Genomic DNA, 26,055 nt, shown 5'->3' with positions numbered 1-26,055 from the left:
CTATGATTCCCTTATCACATAGAAGAGCAGCTTTTAACATATTGTGTTATGAGTGTTCGTCATTGGGTACATTGTCAGAAGTTATAATTCTGTGCTTTACTGTAACATGTTTGTATTTGGAGTTCGTTTACTGGGTTATTTTTTGAAAAATCAATTTTTTTCAAAAATTTTCAAATGGACTTTTATGAACCTGCTTTGAAAAGAAATTTAAACCAGCAATTTTCAAGTCCTGTTAAATTAATTTTTTAATCAGATGTCAAAAGTAATGTTAAATAATTTGAAATTAGTTCCTGTTCTTGAATAATTCTGTCCTTAAGTATTTGAAAAACTTCAATTCATGTGGCTTTTTAAATTGGAAAAGTAACTGCTTAAAATTGTCGTATGATTTATCTAAACTGAGCATTTCACGTCCCCACAATTTTCAGGTAGGAGAGCTAAGCACATTTTTAATTTTCTCCCAGTCAACTAAGTAAGTGCTTAATTTATATTTTTTAATGTCCAAATATATTTCTGAACATAACTACAAATTTTATATTAACTCCTATGTGCCCTTCCTACAATACCTGCAGTTCATACTTTTACAGTGCAATCCTATGGAGAGTTACTCCAGTCTAAGCCCATTGACTTCAATGGGCTTAGATTGGAGTAACTCTCCATAGGATTGCACTGCTAATCTAGTGGTGTGCTTAAATATAATGTTAAAATATAATATTAATCACACTTCAAGTTTAAGTTATTTTTAAATGTAAAATTAACTAGAATTTACTTTGAACATGCTGTAGTTTTTAGCAACAAAATAGAATTTCTTATTCTGATAAAGTTTGAAGGGTGTGGGTGTGAGTTTATCTTAATAAGACTGCATGTTCATAGTATAATTAAATAAGTGAAAGTTCTTTAAAGTTTTTTGTTTGGAAATTATGGACTTGCATTTTCACATATAATACAAATTTCTTTCTCAGTAGCCCAAAGCTTTTGAAGTAATAATCTGCTATAGTCAACAGTTGCAAAATAACTTTTAGTATAAGTCATATTTTGTTATATGCAGTTAGTCTAATCTTATCTTAAATAAATATAATTTAGTAAAAATTTATTCCTGAGGACTGTTATACTTTTAATCGGATTAGCATATAAAACTATATATACTACTTACTAACTCTATTAATGTGTCTTAATAGTTTCAGTGATGTTAGTTTCTTTTCAAAATTACTTTAATGGCCTATGAAAAATTTTACTTGAGAATATTGTGAGTTGGTAAATTAAAGCAAGATCCAGCCCCAGTAAAGTGTTATGCCCAAAGTTAAATGTCTCTTGCCCTTTATTTCCAGTGTTTCTATATCTTCAGTTGTATAATAGGAATAACTAGAGGATTTGTAGAATTGCATTTCAAAAAACCTAATAATTTAAAAAAATTAAATAAGTAAAACATGAATGAAACATAGCTATTAATTTTAACTAGTTTTAGGTGTCTTGGTGCATTGCCCTACAGTTTATACATGCAATATACCCAAAAAAATGGGTTGCTTTGGTGGTTGAAACTGATACATACTAGTCAGAAAGCTAGTGAAAGAGGATATGTCACACTTAATGAAAAACTACAGATGAATTTGAGATGAGAATGCCCATTTTGAAGATTCTGTAGCAGAATAGATTGATATGTATCACACCTACCCACAAAAAGGGTATTGATGTTAAAATAGTTCTCATTTATACATATATCTTTGTGGAAAAGTACATACAATGTGTTTCATATAAGCATTAAAATGTTATTTTGCAGCTAAACTGAGCCCTCTGCTGTATTGCAGCAACTGTCTCAGTGATAGAAAATGGATACACAATACGGTGCTTCATTTAACAAATAACCCAGTTTGTCTCTCAGAATAAATATTTTTAGGGTTTTTTTAAAATTTCAAAGCAGCTGGGAAGCTGCAGATTCAGTTGGTGCACTGGGTAAACTGTTGTTTAATCCTTCCTTACATTGTTCCAGATTGAAATTACCTTGCCCTAAAAATGCTAGCTGTCCCAAAAAAATACTCACATGAGCATTCCTCTAACTGCTGGGTTTTTTCTGTGATCAAGAATTCCCATACTACATCTGGTTCAATCAATTATTCCGTGTTAGGATGGGAAATAGAATCACAAGTAATATTTTATTTTTAAAATCTAGGCCTATGTTTTGATCACTGCTTGTAAACTAAGTACTTAGAATTTTCTAAAAGCAAATTATAGTGGTTCTGGGTTGAAATCTTTCCAAAGTAGAATGTAAATTTCAGATGGTAGGTAGTTGTAAATATCTAATTTGAGAACAGATATTCGTAGAGTTTGGTTAGTTAGTTAGGCTTGGTTAGCACACACACACAATAGAATCATCCACTGAGCCACCTCCTGAGTTCCAGTGCTTGTGGTGATGTGTAAATACCATGCTCATTTTCTCAAACCTATAATAAAATAAAATTTGTCAAGATTTTAGCATGCTTTAATTAAAGATAGCTATCTTAAAATGGACTGTTTTTAATAAGATAATAATTTGTACGATTTTTAAAAATTGGTGTTTTCAATCCAGATCTGTAGCATGGATTTAAATTGAGAGGCTATGGTTTTCATTCAGGGGTGGATGCCTACTGTTGCTGTTTTGCAATTATTTTCTGAAAAGTCTGAAATACTGTTTTACATGGGGTGAATTGATCTGCAGTATTCAAATACAAAAAACACTCTTGGAATTTCACTAGATTATAGACAGACTAAAATTAGGCAGTTTAACTCATCTTGCACTTCATTGACTCTCTTTAGTTCCTAGTCTGTTGCTTAACATTATGCATATACCAAGATCTCAAATTACATAATCAGTCTTCATGTAACAAACCAGTTCTAATCTCCCTTTAGAATGAAGTACAATAATACAAATTTGCAATTTCAACAAAGAGTTGCTTTTGTCTGATGTGGGATTAGCACTGGTTTGCTAATCTTACAAGTTTATTGTGGCATAAGCTTTCCTGGGTACGCTCCATGTACAGGATGAAGTGAATTCTGGCCTATTATGTCACCATTATTTTTTAAAGGTGCCTTTACAGGATTTGTTACAGCAGCCTGGCATGGCTATTCCTCTGAAATGTATGAACTGATACTAATATGTAAAAAGAGTACACACATCCGTAGCTTGGCTAGTCATGATGACAGTTTAGTGCCTTGAGGCATTTAATATGCTACTCCCACTATCATGGTTATCAAGACATATAGTTTGGCTCAGAGTTGGTTGAGCTTATTTAAATGAGTTTATAGAATGTATAATAGCTATCTTTAAATGTGCTTTTATTAAAATTTTACTAGCCCTGAGCCTTGATGTTAGCTTGTGTACACTGTTGGCGTAGACTAAATGCAGTTGTGATAGTTTACACTATTGTCTTGAACAGGGAAATAGAAAAGGCATAAACAATCACATAATGACTGTTGATAAGATGATATTAACTCTTACAACATTCACAATTGTGGGCTGTATCAGAGCTCAACAAATCCAAGCGCCGGCTTGCCATGGTGCCTAGAAATTGCAGCACTGATTTTATTGTAGCATCTCTTGACAATTCTTAGTAGAAGTACAAAGTTTTCTTAGTTCCAACTAGTTTTTTCACTGTTGAAAAAAGGAATGAGTTGCCTTTTACCAACAAACGACTATGCCATTTGGAATGGGAGGACAGGTATAATAACGAAAAGAATTGGCTTGAGATGGAGCAAAAAAGCTGGATCCCTCCCAAAGTTTATTTATCATTTTGTATCCTTTTTGTTGTTGTTGTTGTTGTTGTTGTATTACAAAAATGAGTGCATGATGTTTTGTCATTGCTTGTTTGTATGTAAACTTGACTTAACACTGTTTTGTGGTAGTGGATGAATTTATTTCTTAACCAGTTGCTTTGTATCCTGGGTCCAGCATTCAATTAAATGGCACTTTTTAAAGCAATAATGGAATTATGAGAAATTGGAGAGAAGTTAGACTATGATTCAGGATTACTTTTTTGTTGTGGTGATGACAATCATGGTTACGCCTATATTTATTTACATATTAATACAGTTTTATCACAGCTTTAATAAAATGATGAGGAACTGAAGAGTATGGGATTAGGTTCTGTGGCAGCAACAATTAGAAAATTTCGTCATTAAAAAAACAACCCTGAAGAATGAAAAATGTTTCTTGCCCCAGAGAATTTAAGGTCTGTACTAGATTGGTTCTACACAGTGCCACAGGAAAGTGCTGAAGGAAGCAGATTTTTTTTTCTGCATTATCTTTTCACTAACACTCACTTATGAATGGTAACACCAAGGAGTGGGAAATCATGGTAATAAAAATCCATACAACATAGGAAAGAAGGTAAAATTTCCTTTTTTGCCTGTTCCACTAGCAGCACTCTGGATAATCTGATGATCTGCCTTTCTCCTCTTCGTGCAGCCCCCTGTGATATGTTCCTCATCCATATAAGACTGCTAATCTTTGGCGTCTCCTTTTTGGGGCTCACAGGTGGCTGCTGAGAAAGGGGTATGGTTGTGTGTATAGGAAGTTGTTCAGTGCATTTTGCTGGTGATGCCTAGAGTCCTGTATGTTCATCATTTCCTGTTTGATTAGCATGGGCAAGAGGAGCTGCTGTGCATCTATACTGGAGCATGGCTTGCCTAACTAGAAATAAATACAAAAAGGCCTGCACCATCAGAAAGATTGGGAGGCTGAGGGCACTGCCAAAGGCCTGCTCCAGTGGCCCCCATATTGAAAAGAAGCTTGTGAATCTGGGGTTGGTGTGGGCAGGCTGGGTAAGCCTATTCATATTTGGGTTTCTAAGTCATTTTGGTATGCTCCATAAAGATTCGTAGCATACTGAAATGACAGAGGGGGAGGCCGCCCCCACCCTTAAACCCCAACCCCCACACCACTTACCTTGTGCAGCCAGGGCCTTCCCTGTTGCCGCCGTGGCCGGCACGGCCGGCCGGCAGAGAGGGCCTTCCCTCCTGCCATGGCCGGTGCAGCTGGCTGGCAGAGAGGGCCTTGCCTCCTGCTGGTGCTGCGCTGGCGTGGCTGGCCAGCAGAGAGGGCCTTCCCTTGTGCCGGCGCAGATGGCCAGCAGAGAGGGCCTTCCCTGCCGGTGCCAGGTAAGTGGGGGGTGGGAGGGAATGTTTACGTTTAAAAGTCCCTGCAGCTTGCGAAAGGGCCCTTTAAACCTAACCCCCTTTAAACCTAATCCCCGGGCCCCCCAAAGCTTCCCGAAGTATTACAAATGCTTCGGGAAGCTTTGCTTTGGGATTTCCGAATTGGGGCCAGCATGCTGGCCCCATTTGGAAATCCCGAAGCTTTCTGGATTGGGCCCAACTCAGGTATTTTACCCGAATCGGATTCCCGAAGCGCACACCCTACTTATAAGGCCAATGATGACTGGTGGGCAAGGCTATAGCAGCCCTGCAATAAAATAAGAATGACAAAGAGCCCGTGAACCTTGTCCCTGCAAGATCTGACATCTACATCAATTGTGAGTTCATGGTTTTAAAAAGCATATTGGATTCTAGCATTTCTTTATCAATTCAATAGCCCTCAGCCACATCTCTTGTCAGTTTAAGAGCTTTAAACTTTTTGGCCAAATTTGGTGCCACCTGTCTGAATGCATAGTTATCTGACAAGGAAGCTGTTCTTCAGAGTCTTGGATTGAACTTGTTCACATTTCAGTTTTAGGACATACCTGATTGTATAATTCCATGGCAATTTAATCTGCAGTTACCGTCTGTTATGAGCTTCCATTTGGGCAATGTGTAGAAGGGCCCTAATATTACTTTGTGTGGGGTGATAACTTCCATATAGCAGGTTCATTTGGTCTTTTTTTGTGGGTTTTTCAGATTTAATTGATTTGGTACTTCTATGTGCCTGTAATGGTCGGAGAAGATCTGTGTAGAATGCTGCTGCACAAGTAACATAGTGGTTTGGATCCAACAGTGTGTTAACAAGAACATAAATGAATTTAGCACAGTTCCACTTACACAAGATCTTGTGCAACATCAAGCACTTTGCTCCCTATATATTATAGTGCCTAGAAATTGGTTGCACAAAATTTTGTGCAAGCAAAAATGCAAGTGCAAATACAAGAAGTTTGACTTAGTACAAGTGGCTGGCTACTCTAGTCTGTCTTGTATTTCCACCTGTGCAAGAGCTTTACCGCAAGCAGAAATTTTGCTGTGAATCCCACCCAATGTGTAGACCAGCACTACATCCAGTTACTGTTCTTGACTCTGTAATGTGGTAGGGCTTAACGGTCCTGTTTCCTGTATTTCTCTTTTGGGTACTTCTGTCATTTTTGAAAATTATCTATTCCCATTGCCTGCCTCTTGTCTTTTTTTAGGACTAATTTTCTTAAAAGACTTTTGAAAGATGCTTTGTTCAAGGTTTTTTTTAAAATGGGCTGTCTCCTTATTCAGATCTAATAATTGTACGATGAGTTTTCCCTCATTCTTTACCCTAAAAGCATCCCCATGTATTACTGTGATTTGACTTGGGTAGTGTGGTTATACAATGTTTGCTTTTTACCTATATACTGTCGAGGGGGGGCAGTGTAAAAATTTTAAATTATTTAGGATCTGGACCGGCAAAAAGCCATCATAGATAGTTCATTGATCAAATTGGCTTGTGAATTTGTTCTACCAAAGCAAATGGTACTCACTCCACAGCTTGCAGAGATCCATTCACAATTACCATCAACCAAAAGAGCCATGTTTACTTCCATCCTTGAAATGAGGCCCACACCTCAAGGAGGCTCACAGCTTACCACCTATTCCTCAAGTGGTAGTTGTTTCATGGTTGAAACCCAACTGGATAAGGGCCTTGTCCACTTTCCTGAAATATGGGGCAAGTGCCATGTTGGGGAACAGTCCTCAGAAGAGCCCCAAAGGGCAGGTCAAAGATCCACTTGTGGCTCCGGAGCCACTGCATGATTATCACTGACCTAAAATTTCTGATGACTTTGTAACTTTAATCTGAAACATTCCCTCATGTAATTGCACCTGTAGCTTAGAGCAGTAAAATTTGTCTTGTGGAATTTTTATTAAATTATTTTTTTAGGGGGAAGTTGAACAAATAGCAATGATGAAGCCTAAAGGGCAAAATGACCACAATGAAGGCATGCTTGAATACTTAGAAGATATCATAGGATCAGAACGATTCAAAGAGCCCATTCAAATATTATGTCGAAGAGTTGAAATATTAAATGAACAGAGGGGTGAGAAGGTAAGACATTGCATTATTTAAGATTGAGTGTAAATAAGAGCTATAACTTTAAATCCTGTCTTTTAATTTGGTTTTGGGTTATGTTATGCATATATGTAGGGAGGGAACTCTTAAGGTGTTCTTGAACTGAAGCTTTCAAGGAAGAAAAGGCTGCACATTTAAGTGCATAGTTTACTTTTCTGATTTGGAATGTTTGTGCACATGGTAATAGATACATTGACAGTCATATAGTTCTTATCTTTCTTGTACATAAAATGTTCTTAACAAGCATATAGATAAGCTGTTGTAGTATTAAAGCTGACCAATCGTGTATATTTATTCTGTCAGTTAAACAGAGTTAAAATGGTGGAAAAAGAAAAAGATGCATTGGAAGGAGAGCGGAACAAAGCACTTGAATTTCTCACTTTGGAAAATAGAATGTTCAAGGAGAAGAATAAGATAAATCAATATTACATGTGAGTAGGATTGTCTTTGCAAGGGGTGAACTGTTACATGGCCAATAAAAATAACTCATAAATAGTGGTCTGTGTTTTCCCTGTGGTTAAGTTTAAGGGTCTGAATTGGGTAAGGATTCAAGAAAGGTCATATATCTAATTTTGAAGAGGGCCATACAGTATGGTTTAATATATCAGCAAAACTGAGCTAGTGATAGATAGGGGGAAATTTTCTATAAAGCCAAAAGAAGTCTTAAGCTTGTAGAAAAATCTGAAATCTTAGAAAAAAGGGATGATTAAAACGCTTCAAAATAATAGAAACAATGTCTGTAGCTTTAAGAGAAGAATGGTCACTGGGTTCTCAGTGGCCATCTTGGGGGTTGACCCACAGCTGCAAATATACTGTTGAGCCATCCAACCTTTTTGTTTTCTGTAAAGTAATTCTGGAGGAGTTATAATGCAGCATGATCCTTGAAATATCCCATCCCCTTTCACTGTCATGCCCCCTGATGGAGGGTAACTTGGTAGGGACAGGCCTGCCTGTGAACACCAGGGAGACACCCACTGCCCCAGCACCTGTTGTGAAACTGGGACAGACTCTTTGAGGAGCGTGCTGCCAGGGGATGGCAGGAGAAAAAGCTGAAGAGAAGGAAGAAGATAAAGGTGGGGTCAGTGGGAATTGGACAAGGAAGCAGGAAAAAGGGGAGACTATGGGAGCTGTCAAGGAAGGGAAAAAGTAAATAGTGAGGGAGACATTACAGGAAAATGAGATGCCCCATGCAAGTTGTTGTGAGTCCTCCACTTGTTAAAACTAAATTTACTTCCCTCTGTGAGGTACATTATAGTGGTTGAATCCTGCTAGGATCAGTTCATCATACTGTTCCTTCTCCACAGCATAGTAAACAAATTATTTTGGAGTTCAAGCAAGTCATTGGCTTTGTTGTGTTGTGGCTAATACTGTGGAAACTTGCATTGTTTATTAAATAACATCTCTTTAATTGTGTTGTGCAATGAGAGCCTATGCTGGACTTTAGTAATTACATTGCGCTTGTGTCTCAGCAACTGAAGTAAACAAGCTGACGGAGCTCTTACAGTGTTCTACTTTCCTCTTAAACTTTCCTCATAGCCACTTTGCTATGTCTTTAGGCCAGCAATAGAAGGACACGGCTCTTAGATTGTTGTCCTAGAGGCCATTGGTAGTGCAGATGTTGCTTCAACCCTTACCATCTATCCAGAAAATATCGTACTGCATTATAATTTATAATCATGTTGGGCTTTCCCCTAAAACTGTCAACTGCATAGTGTGGTATTAATACTGCAAAACACTCAAGCCATAAAATTAGTGGTGACACATTTTGAAATTAATCTGGTTGAGTCTTACTCTAGTGGATGGGGTGCATTTTACTGATGGAACAATATTTAAGATAGGAACCATTTTTCTGCAATTGTGATATGTAAAATCTTTCTACAATTTATTTAGTTATGAGTTGCAGAAACGGATAACTGAACTGGAAACACAAAAAGAAAAAATACTTGAAGACACTAAAGAAGTTAATGAAAGAAGCAGCAAGCTGGCAGATGAAATGAAAGATAAAAATAAGGCTCTAAAAGAAGTTGAAAAGTAAGCATAACTTACTATTACTTTGCAGGCATTAACAAGATTTGAAAGACTGTTGTATGTACTCCTTTGCTGTTTGAATAAAAAGCATGACATTTTCATCTTTTGTAAAGGTAAAGAAAACTAGCTTAGTGTGATCATGCTATTTTAATTGATCGCAAAGGTAACTGGCATTTTCCTTCTCTAGAAAGCTCAATAAAATCACTGCATTTATCGAAGAAAATAAAAAGAAATTTACACAGCTGGACTTGGAGGATGTCCAATTAAGGGAAAAACTAAAACATGCAAAAAGCAAGTCAAAAAAACTGGAGAAGCAGCTTCAGAAGGATAAAGAAAAGGTACACCTGTAAATTTCCAACCTTGCATTATGACGTTTCCAGAAAAAAAATCCATTCAGACACATAATGAAACTTGCAAAAGAGAAATTGTTTCATTATGCTAAATATCTGAAAAGATGTTCTAAATGTGATACACTATTAAAAATTAAGAGTATGTGAGCAGGTGTATAAAACCTGGTATCTATGCCTAAACATTTTTGCTTGAAGTACACCTTCCTGATTTCAAAGGGGCACCTCCTGGTAAGATCATGTATGTTCACTTTTAAATACACATCTGTTCTCTTTTTCCTGCCTGAAAGAGCCCACAAAGAGAAAAGAGAATCATCCAATAGCACATTCTGCCATGCATCTCTGCAGTTGATATGTAGTTAAATCCCCCTACCCTGGCTAGCCCAGGTTAGCTAGATTTTGTCAGATCTCAGAAGCTAAGCAGAGTCAGCTCTGGTTAGTACAACCACAACATTATTTTAAGATGACACTTAACAAAGTCAGTGTTTCATCTGTATTGGCTCAATGCTTATACCTAAAGAATTGTCACAACTTTTGTATGGGGTGGCTATTTGAATCATCACAGTTGATAACTCTGTTGATCGACTATTTGAAGCTTTTAGAAAATTCATGGAGCTTCATGCGCAGCCTCTGTGGTCCTCCAATTGGAATTGAGTTTTGGATCAATGGAATGCCATGCTTGGAAGTTGGCTTTCCATGTTTACCTGAAGGTCCCGTTTCTTAGAGAAGTTTCCAGTTTCCATTCTTTTTTATTATTCTGATTACTACATTTCACAATGGAGACTCAATCTCGAATGTAAACTCCATATTTCGTGCCTATCCGTTGCATTTCTCAAGGTTATCATGTCTCAAGGTTATCTCTTGATAGAGCATTAGAGGCCTTAGATTGGCCTTTGCTAGGGCTTGCAGAGTGCGCTCAATGTTGTTTTTTTGGTATTGTGCCTCCTTTTACACTTCCCTCTTATTTTTCTTGATTGACCACCCTTAAATATCAGGTCTTTTCTTTTGGTTAGGTTAAATGCTTTTCTTTCCACTGTTCTGCCTGGTAGAGTCCAGGGAATAGCTTATTCAGATAGACTGTGTCCTTTTGAATCTGATGCAACTGAAGTGTTGGTACGGATCTGGTTAGCTTGTATGCTGATGGCTCCTTTGAGAGATCTCTGGATTCAGCCAATGGTTGCTTCTGGTGTTTCTTTCACTTCCCTAGCTTTTTTGCTAGCTAATACTGATTTTTATTAAAATGCTGGCTGTGGCGAAATTTTTAGCTGCAGTGGCTTCAGCATGAGGGTAGAATGACAGTATTAATACACTTTAAGTTGTCTGAGACCTTTGCATCATTGGATTATTTGAAATAAATAAAAAGGTTTCAGTGCTCATACCTGGATCAGCCTCAGCTCTCCAGAGCATTTGTATTTCTGGGGGAAAGCATCAGCTTTCTATATCTCTTGTCTCTATAGCCTCTGTTTTTCTTGGGCATTAATATGTAATGATGTGCTATGGCTATTGCTTAAGTTGTCTGTTCTCTTTGGCCTTGAGGGTGGGTTGCAGGAGTGAAAAAGTTGGATTTGACTGTAGGGCAAACCAGTTAATGGCAGAGAATCTGAACATGAGTAAGTAGGAAATGGAAGTTCAGTCATGAATCATGGTGTCCAGAAGTGCAACACAGCGCCATGAACAGTGTGTTGAAATAAATTATGTGTAAGAACAATACATTTCATTGAGACTTTTCACTGGCAAGTGTTAAAATATATCACTTTTAAAAGCTAGCTATTTCAGTGTTATTGAGAGTTATTGAATGTCTAGTTTTCTAGATACTTATTAGCTTTTAAACTCTCATGAAACTACAATTTTAAATATAGGAAAGTTTTCCATTTTTTTTACATTATTTGTCAAATAATGCTATGCTAGCTTTTTCACATAGGTTGAAGACTTGAAAAGTGTTCCTGCCAATAGTGAAGCTACCATCAAAGAGGCAACAGCTAAGAGAGAAGTTCTAGAAAAAGAAAAGGAAAGAGCAGAGGCAAAGCTAAAAGAAGTTATGGACAGCTTTAATCAGGAAACACAGGGGTTGCAGAAAGAGAAGGAGGTTTGTGTCAACTCTTCTAATGTATTTGATTATTTTGTCTGGAGTATATAAACAATTTTTATTTTTCTTTGTAAGAAGAGAACGTCTACTCCCCCAGAAAGCCCTGGTAGTGGGTCTTTAGATAGTCTGGGTATTGTGTCACCTCAGATAGTTTGTCAAATAATGCTGTGCTAGCTTTTTGCAGTGATACCTTTATTTTGCTGCTGTGAAAGGTTCTGCAGTTTATGCCTGCTGAGTATTATATATTCTTTGGTTCAACTCTCATACTTTCTGGGAGGTGAAGACAGGAGCTTAACAGTGATTATTAATTAGTAAGTAAAAGGCACATGTTCAGAGGTGTATGTGGCACACTACAGCAAGGTGATTTGCAATTAATGGTTAAAAACAAATAGTCTGAGTGAAACTGAGCATTCATTTTTGTGTTCCTCCCTTCTTCCCGTGGCCCCATATATTCCCCCAAATAGTGTAAATCTCAAGTTTTCTGCCTATTTGTCACTATGTTCATTAAAGAGTAAAGAAAGAAACAAGAAAGAAGCAACTGACCCCAGGAGAAATACATAGCAAATGAGAATTTGGTCAATAGAGATTAACTGACTCTGCTCCAGACAACTTGACACCCTCCCCACAATTCCTTCCCAGGCAATTGGGGTAAAACTGCTTGCATATTTCCCCTTAAATCTGCATAATGAAAAGGGTGTTTAAAAATGAGAGGAAGTCTTGGGGGTACTATCTATTTCAAAGGGGGTAATGCGTCCATATATACCCTGTCATTCTAGGCCTGGTGTTGCATTTGGCTAAACAAAGCAAGCATTGTTTCAGCTGTAAGAAATATTGGTATGAACAAGAATAGTGCAGACAGTGAAAGACTGGTGTTATGTATTTGTTGAGTTAGCTGGAAGCCATTGCTATGTTAATTTCCATTCTGAGCAAAATCTTTGTAGAGTGCTTTTTAAAAAACGTGTCATATTTTTATAGGATAAAGAAAAAGAATTGATGGAATTCAGCAAGACTGTTAATGAAGCACGTTCAAACTTGGATCTGGCTCAGTCAGAACTTGATCTCTACCTTAGTTGTCATAATGCTGCAGTATCTCAGTTAAACAAATCAAAAGAAGCTCTTCAGACTGCCTCAGAAACTCTTAAGGAACGGTTAGCTGCTATCAAAGAGCTGGAATCAAAATTACCGCAAGCTGAACATGATCTCAAGAAGGTTAGCCTTTATCTATCTTTAAGAGTGTTTCACACTCTTAATTTTAATTTTAGGCTCTCATAACCAAGGACTATATGGGAAAGTGGAGATCTTCATTAAATAAATAGCAGAGGGAGAATTAGAGGCACCCTTTCACCTTTGTCATAACTTAGGGAATACCTTGTATTACCAGCTTCTTAAAAAGAATCAGATCAAGCCTGAATTCCCCCTAGAAGCTAAAATGACAAAACTGAGGCTATTGTACTTTGGTTACATCATGAGAAGACAAAATTATCTGGAAAAGTCAATAATGCTAGGAAAAGTGTAAGGCAGTAGGAAAAGAGGAAGACCTAAAATGAGATGGCTTGACTCAATAAAAGAAGCCACAACCTTCAGTTTGCAATATCTGAGCAAATCTGTTAATGATGGGGCATCCTGGAGGACTTTCATTCATAGGTTAGCCATAGGTCAGAGGCAACTTGACAGCACGTAACACATACTCACTCCCACAACATACTAGCCTTTGCAGCTGCAACAGGGCAGGGCCTGTTCCTTATGCCTTGCCCACTCCCTTAAAAGGCAGTATAATGCTTAAGAAATAATGTTCACTGGTATGTTAACTGTTATTCTAATATATGAACTAACTAAAAAACTATTTTTTTTAAAAGAAATAATGTTCATTGGTCACATGGAGCTTAGGTCAGGGCTTGGTACCTGATTGTGGTGTTACCAGTTTGACAGTATGTCTCTTTATGCTTTTAGCCGAGTTTTAATTTACAGTGGTCCTTACTAGATAGCAGAAACTATGACCAAGTTTCATAGCCCTGACTGGAACTTTCCCTATTATTTTAAAACAAATAATTTCATCCAATCTAAATTGAAACATTTGGTAGGATAGAAATGAAACTTGTCTGCTTGCAGTTAGAATGTTTAAATTTGTCTCTAAAGGGAAATTGATCACCAGATTCCAAAACAGGATTAATAAATTAACTAGAAATGACAGATTTGCACTGGGGACCTGTTTTTGTAATTGGCTCCAAAACTTTGAATTATATATAGATTATACGGTAATCTTAGATTATACGGTAATTTTATATACCCCCAGATACTTACATCCATGGATGGGGGCCACTAGGCTAGAAACTAGATGCTTTTGCAACAATGGGACACCCCCCCCCCTTTTCGGGCTGCAGAAAAATCTGGAACAAGAAAATAAACAATTGGGGAGTTTAACCCCCCCCCCCTCCCCAAACCACTTGCCTGTTGGCTGCATATGCACAATGCCTTGCCATGGCTGAAGAAGCAGAAAGTATCCCACCTGCTGGCCCCTATTTTTCCCTGTCTCAGGCATGGTGGCAGAAAGCTTCCCCCCCTCCCCCCCCAAGCAGCACCATGCTCAGCCAGTGCTGGGTTGTGGGAGGTGCTGGCTGAACTTGGCCAATGCTGGGCAACGGGAAGTACTAGCCAGTTCTGGGATGCAGGAAACCCCGGCCTATCACTAAGACCTCACAGGCCCTAGGAGGACCAGCTCTTATCATCTGAGAAAACATGACATAAGATCTTATCATGCATGTCTTCTCTTGATTAAACTAGATCTGAAATTTGCCATGCTGCCGTATATTTTGACCCTGAGTACATTTATTTGAAAGTAAGGGGAAAATTTAAGGTAAGGGGCAAATTTACCAGTGCACAGTCATGTTTTCAAATCATTATGTTGTAACAATATAGCCAGTCACACATTAGATCCCCTCAAATTTTGTCCTACAATGAGCTCCCACTGCATGACGACACCACTCAGTGGGACAATGTTTTTTATTCATCAGTGTAAAAATTGTTTTTTAACGTTCATTGATTATTATGATTACAAATTTAAGACTGCAGCAATTTAAAGAAATAATATTATAATTCCACAATGGAATTTGTCAGTGGAAGAACATATTTCCTTAAGAAAAAATTCAAAAAGTATACTTTTTCCATCCTTTAGATAGATTAAAAATAATCATGATTATTTTTAATTTCATATAGCCAAATAATATTTCAGTTGATATATTCTAAGCTTTAAGCCTAAAGCTTAAATTTGTTAAACGCTTTGTAGGATTTTCAATCATTATAAATAACTGAATTTTTTTAAAGAGAGAGAATGAACTTGACAAACTTATAAAAGAAGAAGCAGACATAAAAAAATATACTCAAGACTTGCGTCAGAAAGTGGAAGAAGCAAGAAGTTCCCTGGCAATCAATAAAAGCCGAGGAAAAGTTCTTGAAGCTTTAATTCAGCAGAAGAAAGCTGGACAAATTCCTGGTATATATGGAAGATTAGTAAGTTACCCTTGCCTGAATAAAAAGTGTATTTTGCTAATCTGGTGTGTGGGTCATATCAATCCTGAAGTAAATCATAAAAATATGTCTTTAAGCTTTCCTTGAACATTGGCACCAGAAGGGAAAAAATCTACCTCCTATTAAGCATTCCCCTTTGGCAGTACAGGACTTGGATTAGGTGCAAAGACACCAGGGGAAAAAATATAAGAAAATATAATTTTGTTGATTTTAGTGTATATGTGCTTCAGTTTTACATTCAATTGAATTTAGGATTAATTTAAACTTGAGCACTTTAACAAGTTTAAGTATAGTACTTCTGACCTTTCCAGTTTTGTATTTTTAAGACCATTCTATTCAAAGAGTTGATGCAAAATTTCTTTCTATTCGTCCTTTATAAAGATGTTTTAAAAGTGGGCTGGTGGGTCAAAGAAAATCTTGTTTGTGAGAGGGATACAGTCCTTCTTTCTAGAGGTATCTCTTCCTCTACACTGTTAGGTTCATTGTACTTTTGTGAGCACCAGATATCTTAAACCTTTTGCATTGTTTTTCTTGCCATTGTCTCCATTTCCTCCCTCTCCTTTCGGTTATTTTTTCCTTTCTGAGTGGGCTTTCAGAAGTGAAGGAAGAACTGTGTATCGGGAGGGGGAACTGAGTGGGAATATTTGGTAGGGAGAGTTAATCACTTTTTTCAGTTGACCTAGCTCCATGAGTCATTCCACCTTCTCCTTTGAGGGTGAGAATGTTCATGGAAGACTATAGCATCACCTTTGAAGTACAAGTTCCCTTGTAACCTTTTCTTTGAATTATGGCACTTACTTGAAGTAAGTCCTAGTAAACATAAAGACAAAGAAACTATAAAATCTGCTTTTAAGATGTAAGTCCCCTCAAAAGAAGACTGACCAACCATCTTTAAAAGACTTATTTTTTCCCCTAAGCCTTCAGTGTTGTTAATCTAAAAATCATAACATAGAGGTCTTTGTAGGTGCAAGACCTCTATCTACCTCTAGTCATTGCACTTTGGAGTCTATTTGCTGGAAGATGGTAATTAACCAACCTCAGCATTCTGAAATCTTCATTTTGCTAATGTGTTTTGCAAAAATCTAGTTGCCTGGAAGAGATGTTGTGATGGGTGTTCATTCTGTTTCTGAACTTAATATGGCACTCAGGTTGTATACATTTTATTGTATTGCACGCTTTTAAAAATGTGTCCTCTGTAGTCTCAGCAATACATGTCCTAAGTGGCTCACTGCAGTAATAAGTTTACAATAAACATTAAATTATCACAAATAGTTAGCAGTTTAAACAATCAATGCAAGATCAGGCAGTAGGAAAAAAGTTGCTTTTATTTATTATACAGATCCAGGCAGTTCCCCTGAGGCTTAAGCCATTTCCACAAGGTTATTTGCCCAAGTTTGATGCTGTTGAGAAGTCTGTATTTTTTCTCTGCTTCTCTACAGTATCATGATCCATTTCTGCACCTCCTGTGGTTTCCATAGCTTTTCTCTTGCAAAGCGTTGGGAAAGATTTGAAGCAAAGACTGGATGGCTGCTGTGTGGGTGGGAAAGTTTGTGTCCGGGGTCAGCAGCCCAGCCCCCGGACTTGCTGGGAGGCAGCGGCGGGGGGCAGCCGTGAGACAGCAGTTCAACCGCCCTGGCTGGCAAACAGCCAGAACCTGCCTGTGCCAGGGGGAAGGGGCGGAGTTCCAAAGCCTCAGAAGGCTAGAGGGGGCAAGGGGAGGCCAGCTAGTCCCACCCTCCAGGGAGAGAACAGGAGGCTAGGCAAAGCAGAGGAAGGAGGCAAGGACAGCGGGATTAGGGACCCATCAGTTGTCCAAACAGAGCTCTTACCTGAAGAGAAGGAGCAGCAGCCCCAACAGCTCAGGACCATGCCCAAGCCTATGCCCAGCTAGAGAACAGTAACCTGGCTCAGGAGATGCTAAGAGCCAAGCCTCTCCAGGTAGAGCTGCTGAAGGCACTCTACTGGAAAAGCTGGGCAACCATTCAAGGGGCCACAGCTCGACCCGCCTTCAGCAATCAGCTCAGCCAGAGAGACCTGGCAGCCAGCCAACAAGACGCAGCTGTTGCTGACCTACGCAGCCAAGCCAGTTACCCCAGCTGTGGCAGCTTAACACAGCCCAGGCCAGTGCTGGGAGGCAAGGAAGGCGGGGCGAGGAGAGAAGGCCCTATAAAGGATGGCTCGGCAGAGCACTGAGGTGGTGGGTGTGAGTAAGCGATGGTGTGGAGGTGGAGCGGAGCAGTGCGAGAACGGAGGCTTGGAGGAGAGTTCTTGGAGGAGGAGATGGCGGAGGTTGCAGAGGGTGAGCAGGCCAGGTTGAGCAGGCCAGTGAGTGGACTGAGAGGGAGTCTGGGTGAGGTATACCGCCCCTCCTTCCACAGAGCAGGGTCCTGCAGCACCCCTAGCACTCTTCTGATGTCTGGGCCGGCCCAGCCGGCGCCCCGCCCAGCAGCAGCAACGGCTAGCGCTAACAGTTTAGATTTTCCCAATCATTCCCATACAGGTGCATTTTCCCCTGTCCCTTCAATGGCCATCTCTACATGCTATAGTGGAGGCTTCTTAAAAAATCAGCAATTGAATATTATAACAATTTTTGGAACAGATTCTTTGAATTCCCAGCTTTCGTTTTCTTTATAAATAAGTCTAGCCCCTTTCATTTTGGACATGTAAGGAGGAAAGTATATCTCCACAATGAAAAAGGTGAAAGACATAATTCTTAGTAGTGTCCCTTCATGAGTCATAAGGCGAACATGATACAAACACTGAACACAACACTGACATTTTTTATATCTGGCTTTATTCATTTTTGTTCATGTCAGATTTTTTTTCTGCAAGCAGGGGAAGCCCACAAATACTTACATACACAACACACACATTGTGTTGGATCTAGACTGAATTTTTCATCATTAGGATAGAACTTTCATGTCTCCCCCCTCCCCCACTGCAGCCCACTGATCTCTACGAAATGCTGCATAGGGGCCCTGAGGAATTACAGGAGGAGTCTAAAGCAGGAAGGGAAAATCAGTGGAAACTGCTAATCTAGTCTGGAAGCAACCCACTGTGCCCTTACCCCAAACTAGAAACTGAACAAGGTTTTGAAAATTGTACCCAAATATAATTCAGTCCAAACTTTGTTTTTAGAGGTAGCTATATTAGCCAGAAAGGGATGTGAAGCTTGGGGCCTGTCTTCTGCCCACCCGCTCCCCTTCACATAATTCGATAGCAATTTATGCTCTTTCCATAAAGTTAACAACTCCTACACTTTCAGAGTACCTTATTCTTAAATCAGCCTACTACTGAGGAAAAAGAGTTGGCATTACCTTGATATTGAAAGGGTGTGGGACTGAAGACCTCTTAGGTAGAGGCTAACTAATGGCATGTTGGAATAAAAACTGCCAGCATCATACCTGATGCAGTTTGTGGTGCTTAACTATGTAACTGCTTTGGATCGTGTTCACTATTGCTCCACTTCCTCATTTACACATCCTGATATATTTTAGGAGCATACTAAGAGGCTAGTGGTAATAAATAACTGTGTTCCTTACTTCTCCATTTTTAAGATGGGTTCTACTGTCAGCTGACTTAAGTGTTCAAATGCCTTGCTTTTTCTTCCCCCTCCTCTTTTTTCTAATAGGGAGACCTGGGAGCTATAGATGAAAAATACGATGTTGCAATTTCATCATCATGTGGAGCTTTAGATCACATTGTTGTTGATACCATTGATACAGCTCAAAAATGTGTTAATTTCTTGAAGAAACAGAATATTGGTGTTGCAACTTTTATTGGACTTGACAAGGTTTGTATTAGTATACTGGAAAATTTAGAAGACACCTTTTTCAGTCTGAGAAATGTAAAGTAAATGTGATGGCAAACTTGTGGCTGTCGGGGCTTTGCAGTCGCCATTTTAACATGATTTTAAACTACTGTTATGGTGCAGAGCTCCCCCACCCCATAGACTCTAAGTGCTGAAACAGCCACAGTGGTGGGGGGTAGTGTTTAGCTTGGCCCAAAGACAGAGAATTTGCAGGGAATAGGCAGAAGGGGAGATAATAAAACCCTTGGGCATGAGGAATAAACTCTCTTAAGTCTTCAGAATTTTGGCCATGAGGGAATAAGCCATTCAAACCACTGGAATAAGATAATGGATGATTCCTAAATACTTTACAACTCCACAAATCAACAGGCTTTGTTAATTTTCTGTAATTTAATGTATGTAAGAGTTACTGTAAGAGGATTATGGTTTTATTGCCTTTTGACCTTGCTCAGTCTGTTCTGTCTACATATGTGTGCACTTTTTATTTTCTTATTAAACTATTTATTTTGAATGTGGTTAGCCTTATCTCTGTAATCTACCTTAAGTCCTGTTCAGTGACATATACCAAACATAGAAGGGGGAGGACGCAGTAGTTGAGCCTGGGAGGAGAAAGAGAAGCCTCTTCATTGGGCAGGAGAATTAGAATGGCTGCATAGGTCTCTATAGCTCTCTCACTTACACGTGGGCAGAAATGCTTTTGAGTCCTGTTTTTCCACTGGGATTTAAGATGTCTGAGTGTTTTGCATAATATAGGAAGCTTCCTAATAGGTGAAGTATTGCTTCCTATAGGTTAGCTCTGTAAATGTCACATCGTCCATGTTGCTCATATCTGTTGTTTTTGTTTACTTTCAGCAATTTTTTTTTCTATTAGGGTCTGAAATCAGTGAATTAAGATGCTAATGCTACGAAAACAAATATTCATTGGTTGTTTTTGTTCTAGCATTATTGCACATCATATGCACAGCTTTAGAATTTGTTAAGGTTTTGCTGTGACACCATTCAAAGGTGTTTCAAGGTTGTCTTGTCCAGAGCCATGCATCAGTAAGACTTCATTCATTTTGATGGCAGAACTCTAGTTATTGGCAAAACTCTCATAGAGCTTTTCTGAGATAATACATGCCTGATTTCTTGATCATTTACTGTCATGGATTGCTTAAAAACAGAACCTAACTCGCATAATACCTTTATTAGAACCAACCGAATGACACATAACAATGTGTGAGCTTTTAAGCTTCCTGGAACTCTTCATTAGATGGCATGTTACATTTTTTTAAAAAGCTTTAAAAGACATCTAAACCCAGCCTCCACACCCATTTTTATAATCTCCAGCCTGATGATGAGTTTATTTTTTTTTTATTTATTTTATGTCATTCATTTATAGTCCACCTTTCTCACTGAGACTCAAGGCAGATTACATAGTGTGAGATCAGTACAATCAGTAGCAAGGAAAAGGGTAGGCATTTCCATACAGTGTCAAAGACATTTCCATAAAACAATGTCATAGGGTAGATGAATACAAGTTTACAGAGACATAGCATTAGCAAGGATCCAATACAGGGTTGAAGGATTGCTGAAGCACAAAATAATCCGTTCTAGGACTGACATTAGACAACACGAAGCACAAGCAGTATATATGAGTACATATCCAAAGCAACAGATAATATATAAAGCAACCTAATGATGGAGCCCATGGTTCTCAACTCATTGGTGAAACATCCAAGATCCCCTCCCCACAATACCGCCCTCCTATTAGCGAAACATCCGAGACCCCCTCCCTATAAGACCGCCCTCCTATCTGAGTAAAAAAGCCTTTTTGAATAATTAAGTTTTGCATTGTTTGCGGAAAGCCAAGAGTGTGAGAGCTCTTCTGACCTCCCCAGGCAGGCTGTTCCATAGGCTAGGGGCCACCACAGAGAAGGCCCGTGTACAGGCTGCAGTTTATTTTGACTGTTCAGATGAGCAAAGCTGCCGTGGAGGGACATAGGGAGGAAGACAGTCCCGTAGGTATGTCGGGCCAAGGCCATGAAGAGCTTTGTATGTAATAACCAGGACCTTGAATTGAGCACGGTAGCTGATAGGTAGCCAATGGAGTGACTGCAGGATGGGAGTGATGTTCTTATTCCTGCTTGCTCCTGCTAACAGTCGAGCTGCAGCATTTTGCACCAATTGGAGCCTCCTAGTTAACTTAGATGGAAGACCAATATATAGTGCATTACAATAGTCAAGTTTTGATGTTACCATAGCATGGATCCAGGTCGGCGGTGTCAAGATAAGAAATTCACATACTATTATGTCTTGGTCCTAATGAAAGTATTATATGATTTGGTTTTTGGATTTTACTTCGAGATCCATATGGCTGTCAACAACTTATTTCGGTGGATTTCTAAGTCATGATAATTTCTGTGTGTGAAAATGACAATAGTTGAATACAGTGTACCATTGCCAAGTAGAGAGATCTTGCCTCCAAGGTTCACCTACAGTATTTCCACCGATCCTGTCACAAATAACATTTTCCTTTTTGTAGCAGCTTCTAAATGCTGAGCTAGCTCAGATTATACTTTTTGTTGTTCCATTTTTATGGTATGGGGTGATCTAACTGGATGTGTACCTTTCATAAATGGCATAAACCTGTGAAATTTGAGTTACAAATAAAATCACAGCTCCAAATCCTTAGTGCAGCTAGTTTAGCAAATCCCTGCCCCCTTGTAAATAACATCTTATCCTGATATATCAAAATAGCCCTGTTAGCAACTCTTTGGTCTTTTTACAAATACTAAGAATTATTGATTTTTATAGTTAACGGCTGATTATGTAGGTTCCATTCATACATAACTGTTTCTTAACTGTTGTTTGATTTGAGCTGGTGTAGTTTAGTACTTAGGGTATCTGACAAAGACCAGGAAGACCCCAGGTTCAACTGCCCACAACTGTGAAACTCATTAGTTTACTTTGGGCCAGGCACTCGCACACTCTGCCTAGTCTAATCTGCCCTGTACAGCTTAGATAAAATGGAGTGGGAAAGAACTATGTACACCACTGTGAGTTGTATGGAGAGAGAGAGAGGATAAAAATATGATGTCTGGATTTTCAAACCATGGCTGTCAGCAAAGGCGCAACATTAAAAACCATGGTTTGCATACTGAGTTGTGCTAACTGGTCTGATATGATTTGGCAAACTACAGTATGTCACTGCTCCACATTTGGAGATTCCCATACCATAGAAACAGGAGGACTGACCAAGTAGAAAATGAAAAGTAGCTCTCAGCTGTGGTTTGCCTATTTGATGAAAGCTCAGACAGTGTTTTGTGTTCTGAACTACAACTAGTGCAAATGCAAACCATGGTGTAGGAGCATACCATGTGTAATGTCAGGGTAAAGCAAAGTCAAAGTATTTAAACACTTGTTTGAAGAAAAATTTAAACATTAACTACAAAAATAAAACTATGAGTGTATATTGTTTTTATGCAGATGTTCTTTGTGAATATTATTGCTTTTCTGTTGGCTTTCATCTAGATGGCAGTATGGGAGAAAAGCATGAATACAATACAGACTCCTGAACATGTGCCACGTTTGTTTGACATGATAAAGGTTAAAGATGAGAAGATTCGTCAAGCGTTCTATTTTGCCTTGCGTGATACTTTAGTAGCAAATAACTTGGATCAGGCTACCAGAGTTGCATTCCAAAAAGACAAGAGATGGAGAGTAGTTACACTGCAAGGGCAAATAATAGAACAGTCAGGTATTTAAAAATACAAAATTGTACTTAAAATTTTTATTTGACTATGAAGCTAGCAATTCTACTTTTTTTTCTTTTTCAAAGGAACAATGACAGGCGGAGGAAGAAAAGTAGTGAAGGGAAGAATGGGATCCTCTGTTGTAGTTGAAACATCAGAAGATGAGGTTGGTATATGAATGTGTAGAAAAATTATATGCCTTTATAGGGTTTTTTCTTCAAGTATCATTTTTCATCAAGATACTGAAAAATATTTGCTATACAGCATAATTGTTGATATTTTGGGCTTTAAACCTAAGCATACTTATTGGACATTTCCCGTTCTGTTCACTTGGACATACAAGTAGGCATGCATATGACTGTCCTGTCTGTCAGCACCAGGTAGAAATTGATTAAATTGAGATTCTTATATAGGCATGGTGTTATACCATGGTGAGAGCCAGTTTGGTGTAGTGGTTAAGAGCGCGGGACTCTAATCTGGAGAGCTGGGTTTGATTCCTCACTCCTCCGCTGAAGCCAGCTGGGTGGCCTTGGGCTAGTCACGGCTCTCTGGAGCTCTCTCAGCCCCACCCACCTGACAGGGTGTTTTGTTGTGGGGATAAATAATAACATACTTTGTCAACTGCTCTTAGTGGGCATTAAGTTGTCCTGAAGGGCAGTTTATAAATTGAATGTTATTATTATTATACTGCTATAGCATAGCTGCTGTAGCACTGTGGTTAAGTGGTTCGGCTGTGAATCAGCACTCTAATGGTTCAAATACCATTACTACCGTGAGCGAAGTAGGTGGCCTTGGATAAGTCACTCCTCTCAGCCCCAGCTCCCCAGCTCTATTATAGGGATAATAGCACTAACTTGCTCACCACTCTGGGTGGGGCACTAATCTGTCTAGAATGTTGTTGTTGTTGTTGTTGTTGTTGTTGTTGTTGTTACGAGTTTTGTCAGTAGCCAGCAATCATCAGTTCGTAGTTCCTTGGGGGTTAAATACATGGAGGCTTTGGCCTTTACCCAGATGTCTTGGGTTTCTTAGATCCTCTAGACTGGAGTTTATGCCTCAGTCTCAGTTTCTAGAAGGGATGTTGATATAGATTGTGTTGTTTAAATACTGCTGCTATTTTTGATAACTCCCTCCCCCCTAAAAAATGCACAGTTCAGAATACTCTGTAGCTACCAGATTATCTTCTAGTTTCTTTGTTCCTAAACACTTTTTGTAGCTTCTCTTCCTCATGTTTCTTCTCATCTCTTAGTTCTTTCTGTTACAAACAGAAATTGCCTTCATATCCTCTATTTCAGTAAACTATTCTTTTTCATCTTGAAAATGTAAATGCTAAAATATATTTTGCTGGATTGGTTTATTCATCTTTGTATGTTTGTCTTTCTCTCATACGTGTACATACACAGACACACTTGTCTATAACTCTTACATGTATAACTTCATTTTTATAGCTCTCTAAAATGGAATCTCAGCTGGAAAATGATTCCCAAAGAGCAATGCAGTGTCAAGAACAAAGAGCAGAGCTTGAGGAAACAGTAGCAAAACTGAGACAGTGTGTCAGAGAAATGAGAAACACATTAGAAAAGTACAGTGCAAGTATTCAGGTAATTTTATGTAAGGCTGAAAATACCTGCCTCCCCGGCCCCCTATCCTCAGCTGTAGAAAGCCCAGCCATTCTTAATATAAATTTGAGGGTGACTACAATATTCAGACACTATGGGGGACTTCAAGATTTGTTTGCTAGTTGCTGAAAAAATAAGGTTGTGAACTCCAGACTGTCCAAACAGTTCGCAAAAATGTATGGTGAAACAACTTTGCTTTTGATTTACTTTGAATTGTAGGAATCACTGAAGAATGTAAAGATGGTATACTGTTGCCCTAAATGGCGGGGGGGGGGCTTGAATTAGCCTACAAGGAGAAGCAGATAACCAAGATGTCTTCAACAATGTATACCAGGATCTTTCCCGTAGAGAATTCTCTGCAAGAACCAGGCAGGTGTTCAAATGCAATGGTTTTTATTAAAGGAACACTAAAGGCAAACACACAGGAAATCACACACAGCATATACTCAAGGCCAGGAGTTTTTTTCTGGGAAAAGAGGTGGTAGAATTCTTTATTATCACATGTATGCATGCAAAGTGCGCGTGCACTCCCGGAAATGCGTGATGACATCACTTCCGGAAGTGACACTGCTTCCTGGAAGTGACGCCACTTTCAGGAACCCAGCACAATGCATTACGACGAGATAAATGCTAGTAAGCTTGGAAAATTACACTATTATGAGAAAGGGTTGTTTTCCTTTCTCTATCCTCTACAGAAACTGAAATCTTCCATTCCCTTTCCCAAACATTTCATTTCTTTGGAATCATTTTTGTGAAATATGCAAGAAGGAAGGGGGCCTCTAAAAATCCAAAACTCATCTCACAAATCTAAATTCTAACAGATGCCCTCTGCCAACATAGAAAAAAAATTACAAAATTTTCTCAAAATTCCAGGGTCTGGAATTCCAAATCTAATAATACTGAATTTTCACATTTTCAGGGAAGGTTTTGCTTTACTGGAGAAATTCAAAATTAGATACTCAACTTTAGCTGCATTAGATTTATACTTAGTTTAAAATGGCTTTTTTTTGTTGCCTGCCAACTCTACCTTACCAATGGCTAAACTGTTGTGACATTGTGAAATGCTCATAAATATTCCAGTGTCCCAGACAAACAATATTAATAAAAACTTCCTTAACACCCGTATGTCCACTGTAATTTTAGTGATGTTAATCAGCTGAGGGTGGGGAGAACCATTTGAGTTACAGCTATTAAGACATAAGAACACCTATATGCTAATGAATATATTGATGAAAGCCTTCTGTGACTTGGACACAGCTATCCATTCCTAGCATAAAACTGGAATAACCTTAACTGATATTTTAACTAATACAAATAACCATAACTGATATATTTAACTAACACAGAACCAATCTGCATTCAAAAGCTGTGGGAACCATAACAGTGTCAACTTCAGTCAACAAAAGAATGCAAGCAACACACAGCCCCACCCACCCTCATGAAAAGAAAGCAGAATGAACTCAAAGCAGTGCGCGCACACATAGCCCCCACACCCCCATGAAAAGAAAGCAGAACGAACTCAAAGCAGCACACACACTGACAGCTCCTACCCCTCCATGAAAAGAAAGCTGAATGAACTCAAAGCAGCACACACACACACAGCCCCACTCCCCCAATGAAAATAAAACAGAATGAACTCAA

The 26,055-nt window shown here is 38.8% G+C and overlaps 1 protein-coding gene across 5 annotated transcripts in view; it reads left to right on the top strand.

Moving 5' to 3' along the window:
* Nucleotides 1-26,055, top strand: part of SMC4 (structural maintenance of chromosomes 4) — a 71,337-nt gene that overhangs the window by 8,804 nt on the left and 36,478 nt on the right. For all 5 annotated transcript variants that reach the window (XM_054983624.1, XM_054983622.1, XM_054983623.1 and 2 more), the window contains 11 exons: nt 7,079-7,243; nt 7,571-7,698; nt 9,158-9,298; nt 9,483-9,633; nt 11,564-11,728; nt 12,704-12,937; nt 15,050-15,235; nt 18,885-19,046; nt 22,578-22,803; nt 22,885-22,964; nt 24,244-24,396. In XM_054983624.1, coding sequence (XP_054839599.1) covers nt 7,079-7,243; nt 7,571-7,698; nt 9,158-9,298; nt 9,483-9,633; nt 11,564-11,728; nt 12,704-12,937; nt 15,050-15,235; nt 18,885-19,046; nt 22,578-22,803; nt 22,885-22,964; nt 24,244-24,396 — 1,791 coding nt within the window. The remainder of the gene's footprint in view (nt 1-7,078; nt 7,244-7,570; nt 7,699-9,157; nt 9,299-9,482; nt 9,634-11,563; nt 11,729-12,703; nt 12,938-15,049; nt 15,236-18,884; nt 19,047-22,577; nt 22,804-22,884; nt 22,965-24,243; nt 24,397-26,055) is intronic.

This window comes from Eublepharis macularius, chromosome 6 (genome assembly GCF_028583425.1).
Source record: "Eublepharis macularius isolate TG4126 chromosome 6, MPM_Emac_v1.0, whole genome shotgun sequence".
NCBI classification, from domain to species: domain Eukaryota; kingdom Metazoa; phylum Chordata; class Lepidosauria; order Squamata; family Eublepharidae; genus Eublepharis; species Eublepharis macularius.
This window is presented reverse-complemented; position numbering and strand designations above follow the sequence as displayed.